Source organism: Peromyscus leucopus, chromosome 2 (genome assembly GCF_004664715.2).
Source record: "Peromyscus leucopus breed LL Stock chromosome 2, UCI_PerLeu_2.1, whole genome shotgun sequence".
NCBI classification, from domain to species: domain Eukaryota; kingdom Metazoa; phylum Chordata; class Mammalia; order Rodentia; family Cricetidae; genus Peromyscus; species Peromyscus leucopus.
Window position 1 is genome coordinate 111,278,038 of NC_051064.1, and position 23,084 is coordinate 111,301,121.

Here is a 23,084-nt window from a genome sequence, read left to right on the forward strand (position 1 = left end):
ACCTCCTCACACTCGCACTTGGGTTCCGCCAGCTTCAAAAGCACAGCAGGTGTTCAGATACTCCAGGTAGTAAAGTTGCTCCCATTTAGTCCTGATTCTAATAGAACCTGTGTTCCTCCTCAACTTCCATCTTACAGATCTATCCAAGGAGTGAAATGTGCAGCTCGGTACCATGACAAAGGAAGCTGGTGCTAGTGTTGAAGTCATGTACTTCTCCCTGCACCTGTAGCACCTTTAATCCCAGCACTTGAGATCTCATGCCTTTGCTCCCAGTATTTGGGAAGCACACACACCTTTAATCTCAGCACTAGGAAGGAAGTAAAATGGCTGAATGGAGAAAGGTATATAAGGCGTGAGGAGACAGGAACTAGAGAGCTTTTGGCTAAGGACTTGGAGGTGTTCAGTCAGAGGATTCGTGGAGATGGGAATCTATCTAGGCTTCCATTTGGCCTGAGGATTCGGTAGTGGTGAGAAGTTTCTCTAGTGGCTTGTTCCTTTGTCTCTCTGATCTTTCAGTGTTTACCAATATCTGGCTCTGGGTTATTTATAATAAGACCTTTAGGAAATCATGTTACATAGACCCAATATAAAGAATTTTTAAATGGCCCATAAAACAAAAAACAAAATTAAAAAAGATCCAGACTGAAAGGATGGTCGGAGGTTAGAAAGTCAAACCATTTTTACATAGAACCAGAGTTCAGTCCCCAGCACGCACAGTAGTACCTGCCCGTACCTCCAGCTATAGGGGATCCAACAACCTCTTCTGGGTCCCACACTTGCAGTCACACGGGCACCCCCCATATGAATAAATTAAAAAATAAAGATAAATAAATAAAACCATGAAATACATAAGAATATATTTAGGCCGCAGAGGCAGGCAGGTGGAGGCGGCCGAGATGCAGTTGTAATAAAGACCAGAAACTGAGCTATTACCTGCTGAGGAGTTAGTGAAAACAAGTTCTTTATCAAGAGCTTGGATCAGGGACGCCTTTAATCCCAACACCCGGGGAAGGAGCCATCTCAGTGGGACGAGACTAGAACGGATCTGAACACTCTGAGGCCAACCCAGGGCCCAGCTGCTGATCTTGCGAAACCCAGCAACTTGGGAGGTGTTGGTGAGACTACCCTGCTCAGCTGAAATCCATCTGGGAGAGGATTCAGAATCCTACAGTTTGCAGTCTGAGGAAACAGGATCAGCTGAGGAGTCGATGAATGAGCAAAACATGACTTGAGAACAGAAAAGAAGGCGCCGCCCAGCCACCAAACCAGATCACCAGAATCGTAAGTATACACTTCACTGACTGAAAACAGGTAAGCTCCCATCTCCAGACCGACAGATCAGGTCTCTAGCCCCTAGGCCCTACCTATCGGAGTCCCAGTGACCAGACAGCTACCTTTCCCTGCTCCCCCACCGAAAAAGAATATATTTAACCGGGCAGTGGTGGTGCACGCCTTTAATCCCAGAACTCGGGTAGATCCCAGGTAGATCTCTGTGAGTTTGAGGCCAGCCTGGTCTACAGAGCAAGATCCAGAACAGGCACCAAAATGACACAGAGAAACCTTGTCTTGAAAAATCAAAAAAGAATATATCTAAAACAGTGATTTTCAAAACAGAAATAGAGTATGTTCATCTAATACCAAAAAAAGTACACTCAACTCTGGCTGTTTACAGGTCAGTGGTTAAGAGTACTTGATGCTCTTGCAAAAGACCCAGGCTGTGCCTGTGTGGTGGTCCATAGCTGCCTCCATGTGCACTGCATGAATGCAGTACACATACATACACCAGGTACATACACACACACACACACACACACACACACACACACACACACACACACTGAAGTGCACATACATACACTGGGTATACACACACACTGCAGTGCACATACATACACTGGGTACACACACATACACACACCCATATACACACAATGCAGTGCACATACATACACTGGGTATACACACACACACACAATGCAGTGCACATACATACACTGGGTATAAACACACACACACACACACACACACACACACACACACACACACACACAAATAGCCAGATGTTTTAGCACACACCTTTAATCCAAACACTTAGTAGGTAGAGACAGATCTCTGTGAGTTGGACTGGAGATCATAGTGAGACCCTGTCTCAAAAGAAATCATCAGCAAATAAAGATTTTTTTTCAGTTTCTTTTTTTCTTTTTTTTTCATCTAACTGCTTCTGCTTCATGCTAGGATTAAAGGCATTTGCCACTATACCCAGTATTAAAAAAAAAAAAACAACCTGACTTTATTTATTTAAATATATGATTTTTTTAAGGTAACAACATAAAAAGCTATACATATTTATTCAAGCAATGGTCTAAACATTTTTTTTCATTCATAGAATCAAACCTGGGGCCTTCTACATGCTAGAATGACCACTAAGATACATCACTCCTTCAGAATTTTTTGGGCGGAGGGGGCTGGGTGTGATAGTTTGCACTTGTAACCCTAGCATTTGGGGATCTGTGCAGTTAGACAGCTGCCATGTCTGCATGTCTCTCTCTCTCTCCCTCCTTGTTTTGTGTTTTTCAAGAGAGAGTTTCTCTTTGTAGCTCTAGCTGTCCTGATCTCACTCTGTAGACCAGGCTGGAGTTGAACTCACAGAGAACCGCCTGTCTCTGCTTCCTGAGTGCTGGGATTAAAGGCCTGCGCCACTTCTGCCTGGCTTCTCTCTATAGCCTTGGTTTTCTTGAAACTCTGTAGATCAGACTGGTCTTGAACTCACAGCCTCCCTAAGTGCTCTTTAAAAAATTATTTTTCAGGAGTCTGGGAAGACAGATCAGTAACTAAGAGCATTAGCTGAATCCAGCCGTGGTGGTGCATGCCTTTAATCCCAACACATGGGAAGGAAAGGCAGGCAGACCTCTGAGTTCATGGCCAGCCTGATCTACAGAGTTCCAGGACACCCAGGGCTACACAAAGAAACCCCATCTCAAACAAAAAACAACAACAAAAGATAGCACTAGCTATTCTTCCAGAGAACCTCAGTTCAATTCCCAGCACCCACTTGGTGGCTCACAATTATCGGAACTCTAATTCTTTTCTGGAATCTACAAGCACTACATACACACACGCAAGTAAAACAATCATATACATAAAATAAAAAGTCTTTTAAAAATTAGAGAAATTGGGGCTAGAGGGGTGGCTCAGCGGGTTAAGAGCACTGTCTACTCTTCCACACGTCCTGAGTTCAAGTCCCAGTAATCCACATGGTGGCTTACATCGATTTATAACTGTAGTCCCATGAGATCCAATGCCCTCTTCTGGTGTGAAAATGTACATACAGACAAAACACCCATATTCATAAAGTACATGAATAAATAAATCTTTTTTAAAAAAAGGGAGCTGGAGAGATGGCTCAGTCAGATGGCACCGACTGCTCTTCCAGAGGTCCTGAGTTCAATTCCCAGCACCCACGTGGTGGCTCACAACCATCTGTAATGAGATCTGGTGCCCTCTTCTGTATACATAATAAATATTTTTTTTTTTAAGAAATTGTTCTTTAGTCATTCCTTGGCCAAAAATGGTGCTAGCCATATTGACCAGCCCCATCAGCAGCTAGAGTCAGCTCTTGGTAGAGGAAAGAACGCAAGTTTTGGAGTCACAGATACTTGGGTCTGAGTTCCAGCTCTATCATTTAATAGTTCCACAACTGTGGAGACTTCCCTTTCCTCATCTGTGAAATGAGAGACCAAGGGGGGAAAACCAGAAATAGATTTTGCATGGGAAAAGAAAAAGATGATGATGGCTGTAGCTATCATCATCAAACTGGACACGGAGGCTGAAACTGTATGTGTTGGGGGTTGTGGCACATGTATGCACCTATGCATGCAGGTGTGCTCACCCCTGTGAGCAGTTGTGGAGGCCACAGGCATTCATGGGAAGATTCTTCCTCACTAACATTGGCTGGCCAATGTGCTCTTGGGATCAGCCGACCTCTGCCCCCAGGGCAGACACCACAAACATTGCCACGCCCACTCCTCCCCATTTTAAAACAGGCATGTTGACAACTCAGGTCCTCATACTTACCCAGAAAGCACTTTACTTACTGAGCCATGGCCTCAGTCTCTTTGGAATTGTATCTTAACGTTACAGCCCCACAACTTGCTAGACCAGGATAGTTACAAACTGTTAAGGAACTCTGGTCATGGTGGCACACACCTTTAATCACAGCACTTGGGAGGCAGAGGCAGGTGCATTTCTGTGAGTTGAAGGCTGGCCTGGACTACATAGTAAATTCCAGGACAGCCAGGGCCATGTTGAGAGACCCTGTCTCTACACAAAACAACAAAAAATAGAATAAAAACTATTTAGGGCTCTATATAAGTAACCCACACCTAATATAGATTCTAATGTATAAGAACATATAATGTTCTGAACAAATAAAACAAAAATGTATGTTAGAACAAACCTTCAAGCCTTGCTTTGCCACAAAGAAATCAGAATAACCAGCATCAGTGGACAAGAGCCCCACAAATTGAATCTCAGGCCGCTGTTGTAGAAAGGATTCTACGGCTTCATCAGTGATGTCGATGCCCCCGGAAATATCCAGGGACACAAGGCTGGGCAGGATGTCCTCCTGCTGTAACAGAAGACAAGCCAGGTCTGACCTGAGCTGCCTGTGATCAGAAATATCAAGGTGAAGCAGGCGTTTCAGCTGTCTGAAGATGGCAAGAATTTGTCGGTTGGCCATGGTCAGGCACTTCAGATAGTGCATCGTGAGAGACCTGAGCCGGTCCTTACAGGCGAGGAGTGCAGAGATATCAGTGACCAGAGTATTGGAGATATCCAGGCTTTCCAGGTGTGGTAACTGGGAAACGATCGCTAGGTCTTCGTTCCAAAAGGACACGTTGGCTACGTTTAAAGTGCGAATGCCAGTGAACCGACCCAAGGCCAGTAGCCTTGAGTTCCGAGGGACACTAGTTGAGTCTAACAGAAGGCACTGCAGGTTGTTCTGGATCCAGGCACTGCTCTGGAGAGCGTGGATGATGTCTGCGGCTGGAAGCTCGGAGTCCACTGAGGTGGCGTCCACTTCGAGAAGCTTGTGATGGCAGAAGGCTTTTGTGAAGGCTGCTGCGGAGAGCCTGGACCTCTGGATACGGACCCGCTTCAGGTTTGTGCGCTTGCCCTGGAAAATGCTTGCTGTGCTGTCTGTCAGCTTGCCTGGAAGAAGAGCAGAACCAAACAGACACTGACAACCAAAGCGCATGGCTTTCCGGGCTGCGGGGTGACAGGGAATGAGGACAGATGCTGCCAGACACTGTTCTGAACTCGTCACGAAGATGACCCCCTTTAGTTTTCACACTAACCCTGCAGGGGAACTAGTAGTGCTGCTAGATAGATGAGGAAACTAAGAGTTTAACCTGCCCAAGGCCAACTGACGGAAGCTCGTACTTTGGAGCTCAGGCTGATCTATGTCAACTTTGTGGTCTCACCACATAGCTCTGGCTGTCCTGGAACTAGCTCTGCAGACCAGGATGGCCTCAAACACAGAGCTCTGCCTGCCTCTGGCTCCCTGGTGCTGGGATTAAAGGCGTGTGCCACTATACCTGGCTTTTTCTGTTATGATCCCTTGAAATCAAAATACAGAATGACTTAATGAGCCACTTATCCCCATTTTTTTCTTTTAAAATATTTTTAGATGGATTTATTTTATGTGTATGAGTGTTTTGCCCTCATGTGTCTATGTGCATCGTGTGTGTGCCTGCTGCCCACAGAGGTCAAAAGAGGGCATCCGGTCCCCCAGAACTGATGTTACAGATAGTTGTGAACCACCATGTGGGTACTAGAAGTGAAACCTGGATCCTCTGCAAGAGCAACTAGTGCTCTTAACTGCTGAGCCATCCCTGCAACCCTGGAAGACCTTGTTGTCTTCATCAGTAAAACAAACAGGCTGTACTGGACTCCATTTAGCAAAGATTTACAAAGCACTGTCTCCATATGAGATTCCCGGCTAAGCAATGGGCAGACCAGACACCTGTGGCCCCAAGGAACGCAATGTAGGAGGGCACCCCGGTAGAAAATTAAAATACCTGTGTTCGTAGTAGCAACATATGACTGATAAAACTGGGACTGGTAAGCCAGGCGGTGGTGGCGCACGCCTTTAATCCCAGCACTCAGGAGGCAGAGCCAGGCGGATCTCTGTGAGTTCGAGGCCAGCCAGGTCTACAGAACAAGATCCAGGACAGGCACCAAAACTACACAGAGAAACCCTGTCGGGGGGGAGGGGGAATGCCAATAAGATGGGGGCTGGAGAGATGGCTCAGTGGTTAAGAGCACTGGATGCTCTTCCAGAGAACCCAAGTTCAATTCCCAGCACCCACATGGCAGCTCATAACTGTCTGTAACTCTAGTTCCGGGGACCCAACACCCATGCACATAAAAAAAAAAAAGAATGCCAACAATTGGGGCGGGGGGGAGGGGGGGCAAAACAGCTTGACCACACAGCTGCCATGGCAGGCTTAGAGGCTCAGACACAGCTTCTGGCAGGCAACACTTGGACCTAAGAAAAGTCATAAGCTGACCCCACCCAATGTGGCCTGTATCTAAGAGGAAATACCTGACATTCAAAACATTCCCTATACCTTAGACAAATGTCAGTCAATCAGGGTCTTAAACCCTGGAAATCCCCTCACCCCAACCTCTGACATAATAAAAAACCTCACCCTGCCTGGGCTCTGGGCTCTGCTCTCACCCCTGTGTCAAACAGAGACCAAGCTCTGAGCTTGAAAATAAAGGCCCTTTGCTTTTACATATGGGATTCAGTCTCCATGGTGGTCTTTTGGGGGTCCCCAAAATCTGGACATAACAACACGACACTTAAAAAGTTCTGTATTTTGGAGCATTTCAGATTAAAGGTGTCCAACTGTATTCCCAAATCCAAAACATTACAGACCCTAAGCACATCAAATGAGGGATCGTCAACCCTCTCTAAAAGACCCACATTTGGGCGGGTGTGGTGATGCGGGCTGTAGTCTCAACTACTCAAGAGGCAAGGATTGATTGCATGCTAGAGTTCAAGGGATGAGACCTTATCTCAAAAAAAAAAAAAAAAAGTGAAATAAAAGCTGGAGAGAGGGCACTTGCTGCTCTTGCAGACTCCCTAGGTTCAGTTCCCGGCACCCACACGGCAGCTCAAAACCACCTGTAACTCCAGCTGCAGGGATTAGGGCCCTTAGCTGGCCTTCTTGAGCACCAGGCACACATGTGATATACATATGTACATGCAGGAAAAACACTCAGATACATTAAAAAAATCCTTTTTAAAAGAAAAGGTTTGTGTGGTGGTGCATGCCTTGAGGCACAGGGGTCTCTAAATTGTTTGTTTGTTTGTTTTTTCAAGACAGGGTTTCTCTGTGTAACAGTCTTGGCTGTCCTGGAGTTCTCTTTGTAGATCAGGCTGGCCTCACAGAGATCTGCCTGCCTCTGCCTCCCAAGTGCTGTAATTAAAGGTGTGCGCCACCAAGCGCCCGCCTAATGTTTTTAAAGGGCCAGTGAGAAGGGTCAGTAGATAAAGGAGCTTGCTGTGTAGTCTGACCACCTGAGTTTGACAGTAGAACCACATGGTGGAGAAAATCAACTCCTCCAAGTTCTCTCCTTCCACCCTGTAGGTCCCAGGGCTAGACTGCCCTTACACTCACTGCCCTTACACTGAGCCTTTTTTTAAAATAATTTATTTATTTTTATTTTATGTGCATTGGTGTTTTGCCTGCATGTATGTCTGTCTGAGGGTCCCCTGGAACTGGAGTTACAGACAGTGAGCTGCCATGTGGTTGCTGGGAATTGAACCCAGGTCCTCTGGAAGAGCAGTCAGTGATCTTAACCGCTGAGCCATCTCTCCAGCCCCCACACTGAGCTGCCTTGCTGGTCTCTCCTTGGTTGTTGTTTCTCTCCTTGGTTGTTGTTTCTCCCCCATCAGAATGTCCTAGAGCCCAGACTAGCCTCAGGCTCATTGTGAGCTGAAGACCACTGAATAGTCTGACCCTCCGGCCTCCTGTTCTCATGTGCTGGATTCACAGGCATGTGCCATCAAGTCTGGGCTCTTTTTCGTGTCCTGCGGCTCCCTAGACAAATTCTCCACCACTGAGCTACAACTTCAGCCCCAAAGAAACTTTAAAGACTCATGCCCATAATGTAGAGAATAAAGGACGAGCGTATAACAGAACGGTGAATAAATGACAATGGTTTTGTTTTCTTTATCTACGACGCTAGCAGCAATAACAGTTTAGAAAGCTTAGATTACCCCGTAAAGACTGAGATAAAGTAAGAACTATACATAAAGGTATTTTTCAAATAATAAAGTACTGAGGTTCCTGAGGCTCTCAAAATAATACAGGCTATTGTCCCTGTTCCTGAATGCCCTCTAGATTTAGAGGGTAACGAAGACCCCACTGCTGAAGACACCACACACTTTGACTGTATAACTCATCGAGTACTCGAGCTGGAGCTGAGTTGAAAGCTTCCTCCCTTGCTGGTCAGGCCTGATATAGTGCTAAAGATGCTAAGGAGGCTGTTAGAGGAGCACTGTCAATTCTTAACTTAGCTGTCAACTATGTAAGTATACTACACTCACTACTGGGGTGCCAGGCACGACTCGGCTGCTGGTGAATCGTGGCAAGTCTGTCATAGAAACAACCAACTGTTCTTCAGCTGGAGTTGAGGTCCACCCCGCAAGAGGGAATTCATCTCTGGGTACTGTAAACTTGGTCAAAAGCCTGTGGCCAGGGAGGCAGAGGCCTTAGGAGGGAAGGTCCCGCTGTTGTTTTGCTAACTGGACATGAGCCGCCTGTGAAACTACCTTCTAGACACTCGTACGTCATAGACCAGTGCTGCCGTCAGCTTATTACTGCTTAGCTGCTAAGGAGGACTGACTGCTGGAGTTGGGGAACGGCCTGACAGGTATGAGCACATGCTATGCAGACATGAAAACCCCCAAATCAAAAAGTCCGCAGCACTCAAGTGAAAAGCCCAGTGCGACCACACATGTCTATTACCCAGAGCTGTGTAGGTGTGGAGATGGGGGCTGCTAGGGCTTGCTGGCTGCCAGCCTAGCTCCAGACTTGGTAAGAGACTGTGTCTCAAGGAGCTAAGGGGGAAAATGGTTAGGGCAGATCACCTAATCTCTGCATGTGTACACACGGGCACCCATACACACATGTGCATAACTCACCACACCACACACACACACACAACACACCACACACCACACACACACATAACACAACACACCACACCACACACACTGACTGAGCCCTAAATGGGTGTTCTCTATTACCCATTCCAAGGCTCATGGAAATTGCAGAGGAGCGGAAAGGAAAGAATGGGAGTGTCATGGAACACTTTCTTCCTCCGTAACACGGTCACTGCAATCTTGTTTCCTCATTGGCTGTATCAGCACAAGACTGAGCTAGTCAGCATTCTGTCAGGGGGGAAGGGAGTCACAAGGGTCCATCCTCCATGAGGATATAAATATAAATGTAATTAAAGGTCGCTGTGCACTCGGGGGTGGAGGGTTGTCTTCAATAGTATAACTACTGGTAAGGTGGGCCTGTGCTCCTGTAAATAACCCCTCGCCAATGACTCTGTAAGTTTCCTTAAGTAAACTCAGTGAGTCAAAAAAAAAAAAAAAAAAAAAGAAGAAGAAGTAAGCATTTTAAGACTACACTAGGCTGGGCGGTGGTGGCACATGCCTTTAATCCCTGCACTCGGGAGGAAGAGCCAAGTGGATCTCTGTGAGTTCGAGGCCAGCCTGGTCTACCAGGTGAGTTCCAGGACAGGCACCAAAGCTACACAGAGAAACCCTGTCTCGAAAAAAAAAAAAAAAAAAAAAAAAAAAAAAAGACTACATGATAGAGAATGTTTAGTACCTTGCCAAGCCATCCTCTCAAGGAACTGATCAGCTATTTCGTGAGGGAAACGCCAATGCTCTGGAAGGCACATTGTTCCATCAGGTCTTTTAGAACACCATTGCTCTAAGTTAGCAATCAAGATATCTAGGCAGATGTTGACCAAAGAGTAGGGTGATGCTTCCTCCTAAGTAAGCAGAAGAGGAAAAAGAAAAAATCGTCAGAATGCATCTGCAATCATTCAACAAAAAGCGGTCATTCCCAGGAAGAGGGCTCAGCAGGTAAAGGTGCTCGCTCGCTGCCAAGCCCGACGACCTGAGTTTGATCCCGGAGAAGATCCAATTCCACAAGCAGTTCTTAGCCTTCCACACACCACCTACAGCAATACTAAATGAATCAACAACCAACCAACCAGCCAGGCATGATAGTGCACATCTTTAATCCTAGCACTTGGGAGGCAGAGGTGGGCAGATCTGAGTTCATGGCCAGCCTGGTCTAACGAGGACTACGAGGGTCCCTCCCAGGGTCCGGGAAGAATCTACAACCAGCTGATAATTAATCTTTGAGGATAGAAAATGAATCTATTTAAACAAAAATCTTTAGTCCATACACTTTATTCTTCTGAGTCAGTTCTCTCTCTCCACAGCTTCTGTTCTGCTCTCATGCCTGGCTCCTTTCTTGCCTGATTTCTCTCTACAGTCACCTGCTGTCCTCTAAGTTCTAACTTAATTCTCTCATCTTAGTTCTGCCCCATCTAGGTTCTCATCCATCTAGTTCCTTCCCATATCAGCTCCTCTCCCATCTCCTTCTTTCTTATCTTGTTCTTCCTCATCCTGTTCTTCCCCAAATGGCTCTTCCTCATCTTCCATCTCGTTCCTCTAGTTCTCTCTTTTAGCCCTTCAATCTAGTTCCTACCATCTAGTCAGTTCCTCTCCAGTTCTTACCCAGCTAGTTCTTCCATTCTCTCTTTTCCTCTCTCCTCCTCTCCATCTCCTTATTCTCTTCGTTCCCCCCAAGTCTCCCAGAAATCCAGTTATAAACCCAAGCAATAGCAATCCTCTGGCCCAGCAAGGTCACTAGGCTTGAATTCTTACGGGGTCATAAAGGCAGGTAAGAATTTTCCTCAGGCAGTAACCACCGGGCTTTCTTTTACAACCCAAAATAGGAGTGACAAAAGAGGAGTTAAGAAGTTAGGGTTCTATTAGTAAGGTTTTATAGGAAAGGAGGGTCTCACCCTAATTGTTTCCTTTGGCCTTGGATGCTTGATAGGCATTTTAGATAAATACACTGTTAGGAGTTTTTGGAAGCACACATAGCATTACAAGAAAATCACTGTAGGAACCAGCTAATATATATATATATATATATATATATATATATATACACACACAAAATATATACAAAAGCTAAAATATCACCGAGTTGTGTGGGTGGGGGGTGGGGGGTGGGTGTGGGTGGGTGGTTTTTCGAGACAGGGTTTCTCTGTGTAGCTTTGCACCTTTCCTGGAACTCACTCTGTAGTCCAGGCTGGCCTCGAACTCAGAGATCTGCCTGCCTCTGCCTCCCGAGTGCTGGGATTAAAGGCGTGTGCCACCACCACCTGGCTCAACAAGACTCCTTCAGCCATGGCTTGACCTTCAGAAAAGTCCTTAACTTTTCCAAGCAGTAGCTTTTGTGATAGTAGTTGAATTCCATTACGTTTTCCTGTGGCTTGCGGCACTGGTCTTCATAGTGAGTTCCAGGCCAACCAGGTACATATAGCGAGAGCCTTCCTCAATAATAATAATAATAATAATTATTTCTTTTTCTCAAAAGATGATTTTTTCAATTGGTAGGTATGGCAGCACACACCTGTGAACCCAGCACTGTGGAGGTAAGGGGAAGCAGTGGGTAGAGACAGGAGGATCAGTTCAAAGCCAGGTGATTTTATTTACTTACTTATTAATAGGGTCTCTCCAGTAATCCAGTCTGACCTCCAACTTGAAGTCCCAATAGCCTCAGCATCCCAAGTGTTGGAAATGAGGTACATCTACCTATTTCCTAGGTTTTTGTTGTTTTTGGTAAGGTCTCCTGTATTATAGACAGGCCTCAAATTCAATGTCAGCCGGGCGGTGGTGGCGCACGCCTTTAATCCCAGCACTCGGGAGGCAGAGGCAGGCGGATCTCTGTGAGTTCGAGGCCAGCCTGGTCTACACAGCTACACATAAAGAAACCCTGTCTCAAAAAAACAAAAATAAATATTTTTTTTAAAAAATGATAATTTAAAACTATATGAAGATCTCATTCTAATAAATTTAATAAATTGAACAGAGAATAAATTCCTTGATAGATGTTACCAAAGTCATCAATCTGTTTAAGTCCTGGGAATATCATCTTCCTCTTTTGTTTGTTTTTATTTATTTGTTTTTCAAGACAGGGTTTCTCTGTGTAGCCCTGGCTGTCCTGGAACTTGCTCTGTGTAGACCAGGCTGGCTCTGCCTCTTGACTGCCACCACCACCCATGAATTAACCCTTTTATACATATGGAGGCATACAAAGAGCTCTAGAACACCCAAAGAAATAGATATGCATATGAGCTAAAACCTTAGAGTGTTGAGATTGCCCAGTTGGTAAAACGCTTGCCTAGCAAGCACAAAGGCAAGGCATTCAATCCCCAAATGCCAAGCAAAAAGAAGCTGGGTCCAGTGTCATTTGTCATTTGCTTGTAATTGTAACCCTAGTGCTGAGGACCTGGCAACACACACACACACACACACACACACACACACACACACACACCCCAAGCAGGATGTTATGACACAAACCTGTAATTCTAGCAGCTGTATGAGACAGGAGGATTGTTGGGAATGCAAGGCCAGCATGAACTACTACTTAGTGAGTTCCAGACCAGCCTGATCTAGGGTAGGATCTTATTACTAAAAAAAGTAAAAAGAGGGGCTAAGAGATGGCTCCGAGCTTAAGAGGGCACACCGCTCTTCCAGAGGACCACGGTTCAGTTCCCAGTTCCCAGCACCCATATCTGCCCGCAACTCTAGATGGAGAATCGACCTAGTCTCCTGGGCTGAGGGCTCCTGCACTCATGTGCACACGGGAGCTGGGAACCCAACCCGAGTAACCGCTGAGCCACCTCACCAGCCCCATACCCATACTTCAAAATAAAGTGGGGGCCCAGAAAGATGGGTCAGCAAAGGTACCTAACACCTGAGCTTGACCCCCAAATTCCACACAGTGCAAGGAGAGAGCCTATTACCAACAAGCTGTCTTCTGATCTCCGCATACATGCACAAAGTTTTTAAAAAATGGAGAAAACAAGTAACTTCTGACAGGCGGGAGAATACAAAATTGATATACAAAAGTCCGTTTTATGTATTTGCAAATACAGCTCAATTTTTACATGAACCTTTAAAACCAGAGGGCTGAGCTACAAGCGTTTAAACCCAACAGAGGCTCGAGGATCTCTGTGAGGTCAAGGGGAAAAAATGGAAAGAACTGGCCATGTCGGCAGGCGACTGCAATCCCACGGCTCAGGAGAGTGAGGTAGAACTGAGTCTGAAGCCAGTCTGGGATACACAGGAAAAGCAGACTACCAAGGGAGGCCTAGAGGTTCACCCTAACATCCAAAAACAAACAAACCAACCAACCAGAACCACCACCTCAACCAGACTGCTTCCTCCCCTCCGGGGATAACAACCTCCTCCCCTCGGGGATAACAACCGCGCCACCGCCCAAGTTCCCATTCCCCGGGCTCCCTGAGCTCACAAGGTCAGCGCACTCGACCTCAGGACTCCAATTTCCACCTTCTCTACACGGGTAATGGAGCGGGTGGGTGGGCAGCTGAGGAGAGGGGCTGGAGGTGCTGAGGGGACTGGGGGGGCTGAGGAGAGGGGCTGAGGAGGGGGAGCTGAGGAGGGGGAGCTGAGGAGAGGGAGCTGAGGAGAGGGAGCTGAGGAGAGGGGAGCTGAGGAGAGGGGCTGAGGAGAGGGAGCTGAGGAGAGGGGCTGAGGAGAGGGGCTGAGGAGAGGGGCTGAGGAGAGGGGCTGAGGAGGGGGAGCTGAGGAGGGGGAGCTGAGGAGAGGGGCTGAGGAGAGGGAGCTGAGGAGAGGGGCTGAGGAGAGGGGCTGAGGAGGGGGAGCTGAGGAGAGGGGCTGAGGAGAGGGAGCTGAGGAGAGGGGCTGAGGAGAGGGGCTGAGGAGGGGAGCTGAGGAGGGGAGCTGAGGAGAGGGGCTGAGGAGGGGGGCTGAGGAGAGGAGCTGAGGAGAGGGCAACTGAGGAGAGGGAGCTGAGGAGAGGGGCTGAGGAGAGGGAGCTGAGGAGAGGGGCTGAGGAGGGGGAGCTGAGGAGGGGGAGCTGAGGAGAGGGGCTGAGGAGGGGGAGCTGAGGAGAGGGGCTGAGGAGAGGGCAACTGAGGAGAGGGGGGCTGAGGAGGGGAGCTGAGGAGAGGGGCTGAGGAGAGGGGCTGAGGAGGGGAGCTGAGGAGAGGGAGCTGAGGAGGGGGAGCTGAGGAGGGGAGCTGAGGAGAGGGGCTGAGGAGGGGGCTGAGGAGAGGAGCTGAGGAGAGGGCAACTGAGGAGAGGGGGGCTGAGGAGGGGAGCTGAGGAGAGGGGCTGAGGAGAGGGGCTGAGGAGGGGAGCTGAGGAGAGGGGCTGAGGAGGGGGAGCTGAGGAGGGGGAGCTGAGGAGAGGGGCTGAGGAGAGGGGCTGAGGAGGGGGAGCTGAGGAGAGGAGCTGAGGAGAGGGGGAGCTGAGGACAGGGGCTGAGGAGGGGGAGCTGAGGAGAGGGGCTGAGGAGGGGGAGCTGAGGAGGGGGAGCTGAGGAGGGGGGCTGAGGAGAGGGAGCTGAGGAGGGGGGCTGAGGAGAGGGGCTGAGGAGAGGGGGCTGAGGAGGGGAGCTGAGGAGAGGGGAGCTGAGGAGGGGAGCTGAGGAGAGAGCTGGGGAGGTGGAGATGAGGAGGAGGAGCTGAGGAGAGGGGCTGAGGAGGGGGAGCTGAGGAGAGGGGCTGAGGAGGGGGAGCTGAGGAGAGGGGCTGAGGAGAGGGGGGCTGAGGAGGGGGAGCTGAGGAGAGGGGGAGCTGAGGAGAGGGAGCTGAGGAGGGGGAGCTGAGGAGAGAGCTGGGGAGGTGGAGCTGAGGAGGGGGAGCTGAGGAGAGGGGCTGAGGAGGGGAGCTGAGGAGGGGGAGCTGAGGAGAGGGGCTGAGGAGAGGGGGCTGAGGAGGGGGAGCTGAGGAGAGGGGAGCTGAGGAGGGGAGCTGAGGAGGGGAGCTGAGGAGAGAGCTGGGGAGGTGGAGCTGAGGAGGGGGAGCTGAGGAGAGGGGCTGAGGAGAGGGGCTGAGGAGAGGAGCTGAGGAGGGGAGCTGAGGAGGGGGAGCTGAGGAGGGGGAGCTGAGGAGAGGGCGGCTGAGGAGGGGAGCTGAGGAGAGGGGCTGAGGAGAGGGCGGCTGAGGAGGGGGAGCTGAGGAGAGGGCGGCTGAGGAGGGGGAGCTGAGGAGAGGGGCTGAGGAGAGGGCGGCTGAGGAGGGGGAGCTGAGGAGAGGGGCTGAGGAGAGGGCGGCTGAGGAGGGGGGCTGTGGGCCTGAGAAGGGCTGAAGGGGCTGAGGAGAGGGTGGAGGAGCTAAGGAAAAGGACTGAAGGGGTTGGCTGGGTGGGGGGTCTGAGGGGAGCAGGCTGAGGAGACCCACAGGGGGGGGGGTCTGAGGAGAGGAGCTGGGGGGTCTGAGGAGAGGAGCTGGGGGGGTCTGAGGAGACCCACGGGGCGCGCCGCGGGCACTCCGTGTGGAAGCGGCTCGCATTCCTGCGCCTTCCCGGGCGGCGTCCACGGAGCCCGGCCCACGGAGCTCGCGCGGCGTCCACGGAGCCCGGCGGGCCTGCTCGCGAGCTCCGGAACCGTGGCCGCCCGCCGGGAGGAGGCGGCCCCGACTCACCTGCACCACGTCGCGGCCCCGCGCGTCCTCCTGGGCGTCGGGCAGGACCAGGACCCGCGGCCACAGCAACGGGTGCAAGAAGTGGACCATGGCGCCCGGCTCGCGCGAGCCCCGCCGCCGGCGTCGCGCCACGGCGCACTCGCGGAGAGCAGGGGTGGGCGCAGGGCGTCTGAAGCGCTCGCCCTCCCTCCAGCCCTCCCTCCAGCCCGCCCGCCGCGACCCCGCCCCCGGCCGCAGGGCCAGGAACTGGAACTCACTCTGTAGACCAGGCTAGCCTTGAATTTAGCAATCCACCTGCCTCCGTCGGCTGAGTGCTGAGATTAAAGGAGTGTGCCGCCGCCGCCGCCGCCCTTCTTGAAGTTTTAATGTTTTTTTTGGGGGGGGTGGGTGCAGAACTGTGAAGGCCTTGCCCCTGGAAGTAAGACACCAGTCACGTGTCCACGCCTAGATGTGAATTGTACAAAATATTCCTAGGGGCTGCATGACCTGGATCAGCGAGGGAAAGCAAGGCCGGGCGAGCTGAGTTCCATCTCCGGAACCCACACGAAGGTGGAAGGGATAACCGACCCCGTACACCGGACACGCGCGTACGATAAAATTTCAAAAACGAAGCAGCACAGACCTTTGTTTTTATTTATTTTAGTGTTTTTTGTTTGTTTGTTTGTTTTTGTTTTGTCTTGTTTTTTTCAAGACAGTCTCGCTGTGTGACAGCCCGAACTCACAGAGATGCGCCTACCCCCGCCTCCCCATAAAAGGCAAGCGCCACCGCTGCCCGGCCCAGCACGGATCTTTACACAAGCATTGAAGTGGAGCCGGGAGGGTCAGAGGTTCAAGGTCATCCTCCAAAAAGTAGTTTGAAGTTAGCCTCCGCTACGTTAAGACCTTCTTATTTAATGTACATATATTATTTCCGGGATCCCTGCCGAGGAGAGAGGGAGAGAGAGAGAGAGAGAGAGAGAGAGAGAGAGAGAGAGAGAGAGAGAGAGAGAGAGAGATCCCTTGGATTGTTGGAGGTGTCCGAAGCTTAATTTCCTCAACAGTAAAATCAGGTGATCAAGTCAAGACAGCACAAGATAACGTCTGTAAAACACTATCCAAGGTCAGGCACCTTCCAGACCCCTTATAGATACAGGAATTCAAATGTTAAAATTACTTTTCAAGAACAAATGACCAGGAAATACTTGCCCCCCACAGCCTTTTTTCTTATTCAGCCGAAGCCTTGAATGGATTCTGCTACCTCCCAGGGTGCAGGGTGAGCTTAACACCCTACCACGTATTTCTAAATTGAACCGTATTTCTAAAAATGAAACAAGGAAGAGAATTCGGTACCATCCCCGAGGTCCTCGGTTTACCTGCACGGAGGTGAAGAACCCAGAGAGGACACGGGTGGGACTGGCTGGGACCCAGGTGCAGACCCACGGCCGCAGCCCTCCGCAGGCAGAAGCTGCAGAATCCACACGGGTTCCAGGCCAGCCTGGTCTGTTTGGGAGTCCAGTCCAGAGTACACGGCAGGACCCCGCCTCCCCCGAGACAAGCACCTGTAATTCCAGCGCTCTCCCCTCCTCCCAGTTTTGATAACCCCGACAACAAAAGAGGTAGAACTGAGTGTTTGTGCGGGAACCGTCTAGACCAGAAGGTAAAATCGAGATCATCCTGCAAACGACTTCTTCTAAAAGACCGAAGAATGTGCTGATGTCCCTTGAGTCCTGTGTCTGCTCCCTTACCCCTGCCCCCACAGCACGGCCCAGCCCTCTGTTTGTCATAAGGTGGCTGAGCTACCGCCGGCCCTAAATTTACCCTCGCCGCTGGCTGGGATGTAGGGGAATAGCCGCTAGGTTTCAGTCACTCATCACACCGCAGCAGCGGGATCTGGAGATGAGAACAGACTCCGGGAGAAACTGAAAATCAGAGGAGCCAAGAAGTAGGGGTGTTAGCTGGAGGTGGCGGCGCACGCCTTTAATCCCAGCACTTAAGAGGGAGGCAGAGGCAGGTGGATCTCTGAGTTCTGGGCTACCTAGGGCCACATAGTGATACCTGTTTTAAAATACACACACACACACACACACACACACACACACACACACACACACACACACGTAACAATCTAAAAATCTCTCTTTTGGTTTTTTTGTTTGTTTTTTGAGGCAGGATATCTCTGTGTAGCCCTGGCTCTCCTGGAATTCACTAGGTAGACCAAGCTGGCCTTGAACTCCCAGAGACCTGTACCACCATCCCCATCTCACAAAAAGAGTTCTAAATATTTATTTATTATATTGTATGTGTGTGTGCCTGACCCTGACTGACCAATTAAAGCAGGCTCTCTCTTAAAGGTTCACTAAGTTGGGGTTTTAGAGATCAGCCCAGGCTACTTTTTTAAGGTCCTTTTATGGGGAAAAAGCCCACAAGGCTAATAGAAAAAAGCTGCAAAGGCATTTGCAGGGGTGAGGTGAATGGCGGTTAGAAAAAAAAAAATACAATGACAAAGCAAGAATATGCAACATGGAGTCATACATCACAGGGGTGGTGGGCACAGGTATAGATCAAAGGAGCCCTGAAAACATTTTGCAAGGCAAGGGGAAGCAAGGGGCAGTTATACATCATGGGGTCACAGGTTCAGTGCAGGTTCAAAAACATGTTTGGCAAGGCACATCAAGTCTAAGAAACAAACTTATTCCTAACGAGAAATAGAAACTTGGCCTTGTAGAGTGTAGGGACCTAACAACAGCCGTGTGGGGACCTAACAGCAGTGTGAAGACCTAACAGCAGTGTGGGGACCTAACAGCAGTGTGGCTCCTGTTCCAAAGTGAAGCCAACATGGCTTCTGCTCTGGGTTCACATCAACACATGCATACAGGAATCCTTAGGGGTCAGGAGATGTGTGGAAGCCCCTGGAACTGGAGTTGTAAGTGGTTATGGCCGTTTGGGTGCTAGGAACCAAACCTCTGCAAAGATTGATCCTCTGCAAGAGCATGAAGTGCTTTTAACCACGGAGCTGTCTCTCCAGCCCCATGAGAATCTTTTCATTTCCATCCTAGGAAGGGAAGGAGTGCATGCTTGTGTAGAACTAAGACGTGAGTGGGAATGCTCTCAGTCTCAACACCTGATCTCAAGTGAGCTGGTCCTTGTGTGAACGATAACTCCTGAGAAAAAGCTGTGTCTACAGAGGCTGATGGGCTGATTGGAATTCAGTGCTGGGAGAGATCAGAATGTTGCAGGCCCAGAGGCTATTACCTCATCTTGTGCTAGTTCTTGGTCTTGGCAACAGACATTCCTTGCTCACTTGTGTCTGAAGCAACATCTTGTGACTAATGGAGAGAAACCTTTTGGAATTTGCGAACAGACCACTAGCTTCCGCCAACCCCAGCGAAGGATGTCATCAGATAGTATCGCGGTCCCATAGAAAAGCTGCTCCTCTCTCGCTGAAACTGCTTCTCGGGTGTACCTGCCAATGTATTTTATTTTATTTTTGTCCTGGTTAGGGTTACTGTTGCTGTGATGAAACGCCATGACCAAAGAAACTTGGGGAAGAAAGGGTTTATTTGGCTTACAGATCCACAGCATGCATGGTTCATTATCGAGGGAAATCAGGACAGGAAATCAACAGGGCAGGAACCTGGAGGGGTGCTGTTTACTGGCTTGCTCAACCTGCTTTCTTACAGAATCCAGGACCACCAGGCCTGGGATGGCACCACCCATAGTGGGCAGGACCCTCCCACATTGATCACTAAGAAAACACCGTGTTACACAGAGAAACCCTGTCTCAAAAAAAAAACCTAAATAAATAAAGAAAATGCCTTACAGCTGGATCTTATGGAGGCATTTTTCTTAACTGAGGTTCCTTTCTTTCAGATAACTGTAGCTTGTGACAAGCTGACGTAAAACTCTAGGCTGGCCCAGTGGTTAAGAGCACTTGCTCTTGCTAAAGGATCCAGGTTCCAGCCCCAGCACCCACAGGGAGGCTTGCCGCTTCCTTAGGCATCAGGCATGCATGTGGCGCACAGACAGATGTACAGGCAAAGCACTTACATACAGAAAATAAATAAGTCTAAAAAAACAAAAACTAGCCAGCACAATTTCTAAAAATTATTTTGTTATGTGTATGTGTGTTTTGCCTGCATGTATATATGTATGTGTCCACATGCATGCCTGGTGCCTGCAGAGGTCAGAAGAGGGTGTTCTGTCTCCTGGAAGTGGATTTATAAATGGTGTAAGCCACCATGTGAGTGCTGGGAATCGAACCCTAGTCATCTGGAAGAGCAGCCAATGCTTTCAACAACTGAGTCAACTCTCCAGCCCCACACTAATGTATTTTAAACTTGCCTTGATGTATGACTTTTTTTGTTCTGTAAAACCATAAAATTTCGTAAACATTGACTAACTTAAATCTGTGTTCCTGGGCCCTGGTCACTCAAAATGACTCCCAGAATAAACTCTTTCTTATTCTCTTTAAGATGTGAGCTGGTTTTCTTTCATGGACACCTAGAAATAACTACTCTTTTAGAAAAATAAGGAGAGGTAAAGGCTATTTTGAATAAACTACTAGCTTTGTTTTCTTTTTTGTTTGTTTGTTTGTTTGGTTGGTTGGTTGGTTGGTTTTGGTTTTGGTTTTTCGAGACAGGGTTTCTCTGTGTAGTTTCGGTGCCTGTCCTGGATCTCGCTCTGTTCAAGCTGGCCTCAAACTCACAGATCTGCCTGCCTCTGCCTCCCGAGTGCTGGGATTAAAGGCGTGCGCCACCACCGCCCAGGTAATAAATTTTTTAAAATGAGATTTGTTTAAAAAAGAAAGAGAGAATATTCTTTTCATTGAGTATTGTGATACACATCTTTGGTTGACCCCAACACTCATGAAGCAGAGGCAGGTGGATCGCTGAATTCAAGGCCAGCATGGTATGCTTATCCAGTTCCAGGCTAGCCAGAACTACATAACAAGATCCCACCTCACAATAAAAATAAAAGAATGTACTTTTAGCCTCTGTCTTTTAAGGGTCTTGTGTCTTTCTTCTGGAGTACCTTTCTCTTTTCTAACTCTAATGCCAAAAGTCTAGGTTGATCTGGAGGATGGCTCAGCAGTTAAGACAGCTCACTGTTTTTACAGAGGATCTGAGTTCAGATACGAATGCTCACATAGGATAGTTTACAGTTGCCTGTAACTCCAGCACCAGAGCATCCAATACCCTCTTTCAGCTTCAGCAGCCACCTGCCACATGTGGCTACATACAGAGGGACACACACACACACACACACACACACACACACACGAATAAATAAATAATAAATAAAAATTAAATCTAAAAAACAACCTACAATGAGGTCTCTAATAGGGCTGACCAGATGGCTCAGCAGTTTAAAATGCTTGCCACCAAGTCTTACAGCCTGAGTTCAAGGATCCCCAGAATCCACACAGCAGAAGGACAGGCCAATTCCAACAAGTTGTCCTTTGACCTCCACATGTATCCTGTGCCATGCACACTCACTGGAGCCCTTTTCCACTCCCTCATATTTATTTTTATGTACATGGGTGTTTGTCTGTATGTCTGTGCACCATGTGTATGCACTGTCCACGGAGGCCAGAAGAAGGCATCAGAGCCCCTGGAACTGGATTTATAAGTGGTAATGAGCCACCATGCGGTTGCTGGGATTGAACCTGGATCTTCTGCAAGGCCTGTTAAACACCCCTAACCACTGAGCCATCTCTCCAGCCCATAAATTACAAAGGGACAGAGGTCCCTGACCTCTGCTTCCCAAAAATGAAGAACATACTTCTGAGCTCACTAGTGGGGAGCGCTGGCCTAACATGCACAAGGTCTGGGTTCTGTCCTCGGCATCACAAGACAGAAGGGAAAAGGCAAAAAACTCTACTATAATTTTTTTTTCCAGACAGGGTTTCTCTGTGTAGTTTTGGAGCCTGTCCTGGATCTCTCTGTAGACCAGGCTGGCCTCAAAGTCACAGAGATCTGCCTGCCTCTGCCTCCCGAGTGTTGGGATTAAAGATGTGTGCCACCCCCCCATCCCACCACCCCCACACCACCACCACCACCACCACCCACCCCTGGCTTGCTTGCTTGTTTTTAACAGTTTCTTTCACAACATCCTGGTGTCCAGGTCAGTGCTTCCATGCCTGAAGACCTCCTCACAGGGGCTAGTGGCAAATCACTGAGGTAAAACTCTGTTCTAGTCAGGGATGGGAAGTGCAGGTAAGGTTTGTCTGTTTGGGTGCTAGGGATAGAACACAGGGTCTTTCATGTATGCTAAGCACAGGTTCTACCCCTGAGCTATATTCCCAATAACGTAAGATTTCTTTCCTCTTTCTTTTTAGAAAAAAAAAACTTTAAATTTAAATTTAAAAAAAAACATTTAAAATTTATTTTAAAATAAAATGAAATTTATTTTATTATTGGGGGGCGGGGAGAATGCACGTTACCCAGAAGAGTGCTGGATACCCTGGAACTGGAGTTATAGATGGTGAGCGGACATGTGGGTGCTGGGACTAGGGTCCTCTTCAAGAGCAGCCAGCGTTTAACCACTGAACCGTCTTTCCCGCCCTCTTTTTGGAAATTTTTATTACATTTTGTAAACGGAGTTTTCCTGTCCCAACTGCCTGTTCCCAAATAATTGGCTTTAGCTTGTGTCACGTTGACATAAAACTGTCCAGAACACCTAGACTCAGGCCTAACTGGGATTTGTGGCTTCAGTGCAGAAGAGGATTTCAGGCCTAACTAGTACGTATATGATGAAGCCAACTTGGAGATTCGAACCAAGCTACTCTAGTACAGGCTTAAGAGTGAGGGTTAGAAGGAAGACTCGGAGAAAGAAAGACATCAAGTGTGGCTTGGTAGAGGTAGAGTTCGAGTCAGAGCATTAACACGTACCCTTTCGATGAGTCTCAAGTTAGATCGCAAAGCGTTGCTAGGAAACACCCCGCCCTTGGATAACCGAGGTGGCTCTGGACACTGGCTGGAGCTGTAACCTGAGAAGGTAAAACAGTGAGCACAGGGATGACACACGTCCTTCTGTTTCTGCTGAGATTCCTAGAGAGTGTGGGTTTAGAGCTGGGCAGAGGGAAAGCCCTTAAGCACTGGGTAATGACTTGTGCTGGGGGGGGGACGGACGGACGGACAGACGGACAGACGGACAGACGGACAGACGTTCTTGCCCCCTGCTGTCGGAAGCTTCAGCCACTCTAGGACGAGGGAGGGGCTACTTCATCTCATGTGCTTGTACTTGCTTGTCTATCCTGCCTCAACGTGACTTGACCTTTTTTGTTTGTGGACAAGATT

The 23,084-nt window shown here is 48.9% G+C and overlaps 1 protein-coding gene and 1 long non-coding RNA gene across 3 annotated transcripts in view; one reads left to right on the forward strand and one right to left on the reverse strand.

Moving 5' to 3' along the window:
* Zyg11a (zyg-11 family member A, cell cycle regulator) overlaps positions 1-15,952 on the reverse strand; it is a 33,388-nt gene extending 17,436 nt beyond the window's left edge. Inside the window, exons 1-3 of one of the 2 annotated variants that reach the window (XM_028890364.2) lie at positions 15,808-15,952; positions 9,912-10,077; positions 4,457-5,208 (exon numbers count right to left, since the gene is read on the reverse strand). In XM_028890364.2, the coding sequence (XP_028746197.1) occupies positions 4,457-5,208; positions 9,912-10,077; positions 15,808-15,897 (1,008 nt within the window). In that variant the 5' untranslated portion in view covers positions 15,898-15,952. Of the gene's footprint in view, positions 1-4,456; positions 5,209-9,911; positions 10,078-15,807 lie in introns of those variants that run through there. The other variant, XM_037202789.1, reaches the window with a different exon arrangement.
* LOC119087435 lies at positions 13,472-16,418 on the forward strand. Its single transcript, XR_005090883.1, has 2 exons — positions 13,472-13,700; positions 16,282-16,418. It is a non-coding gene; the product is annotated as an uncharacterized LOC119087435 (long non-coding RNA).
* The last annotated feature ends 6,666 nt before the right edge of the window (positions 16,419-23,084 follow it).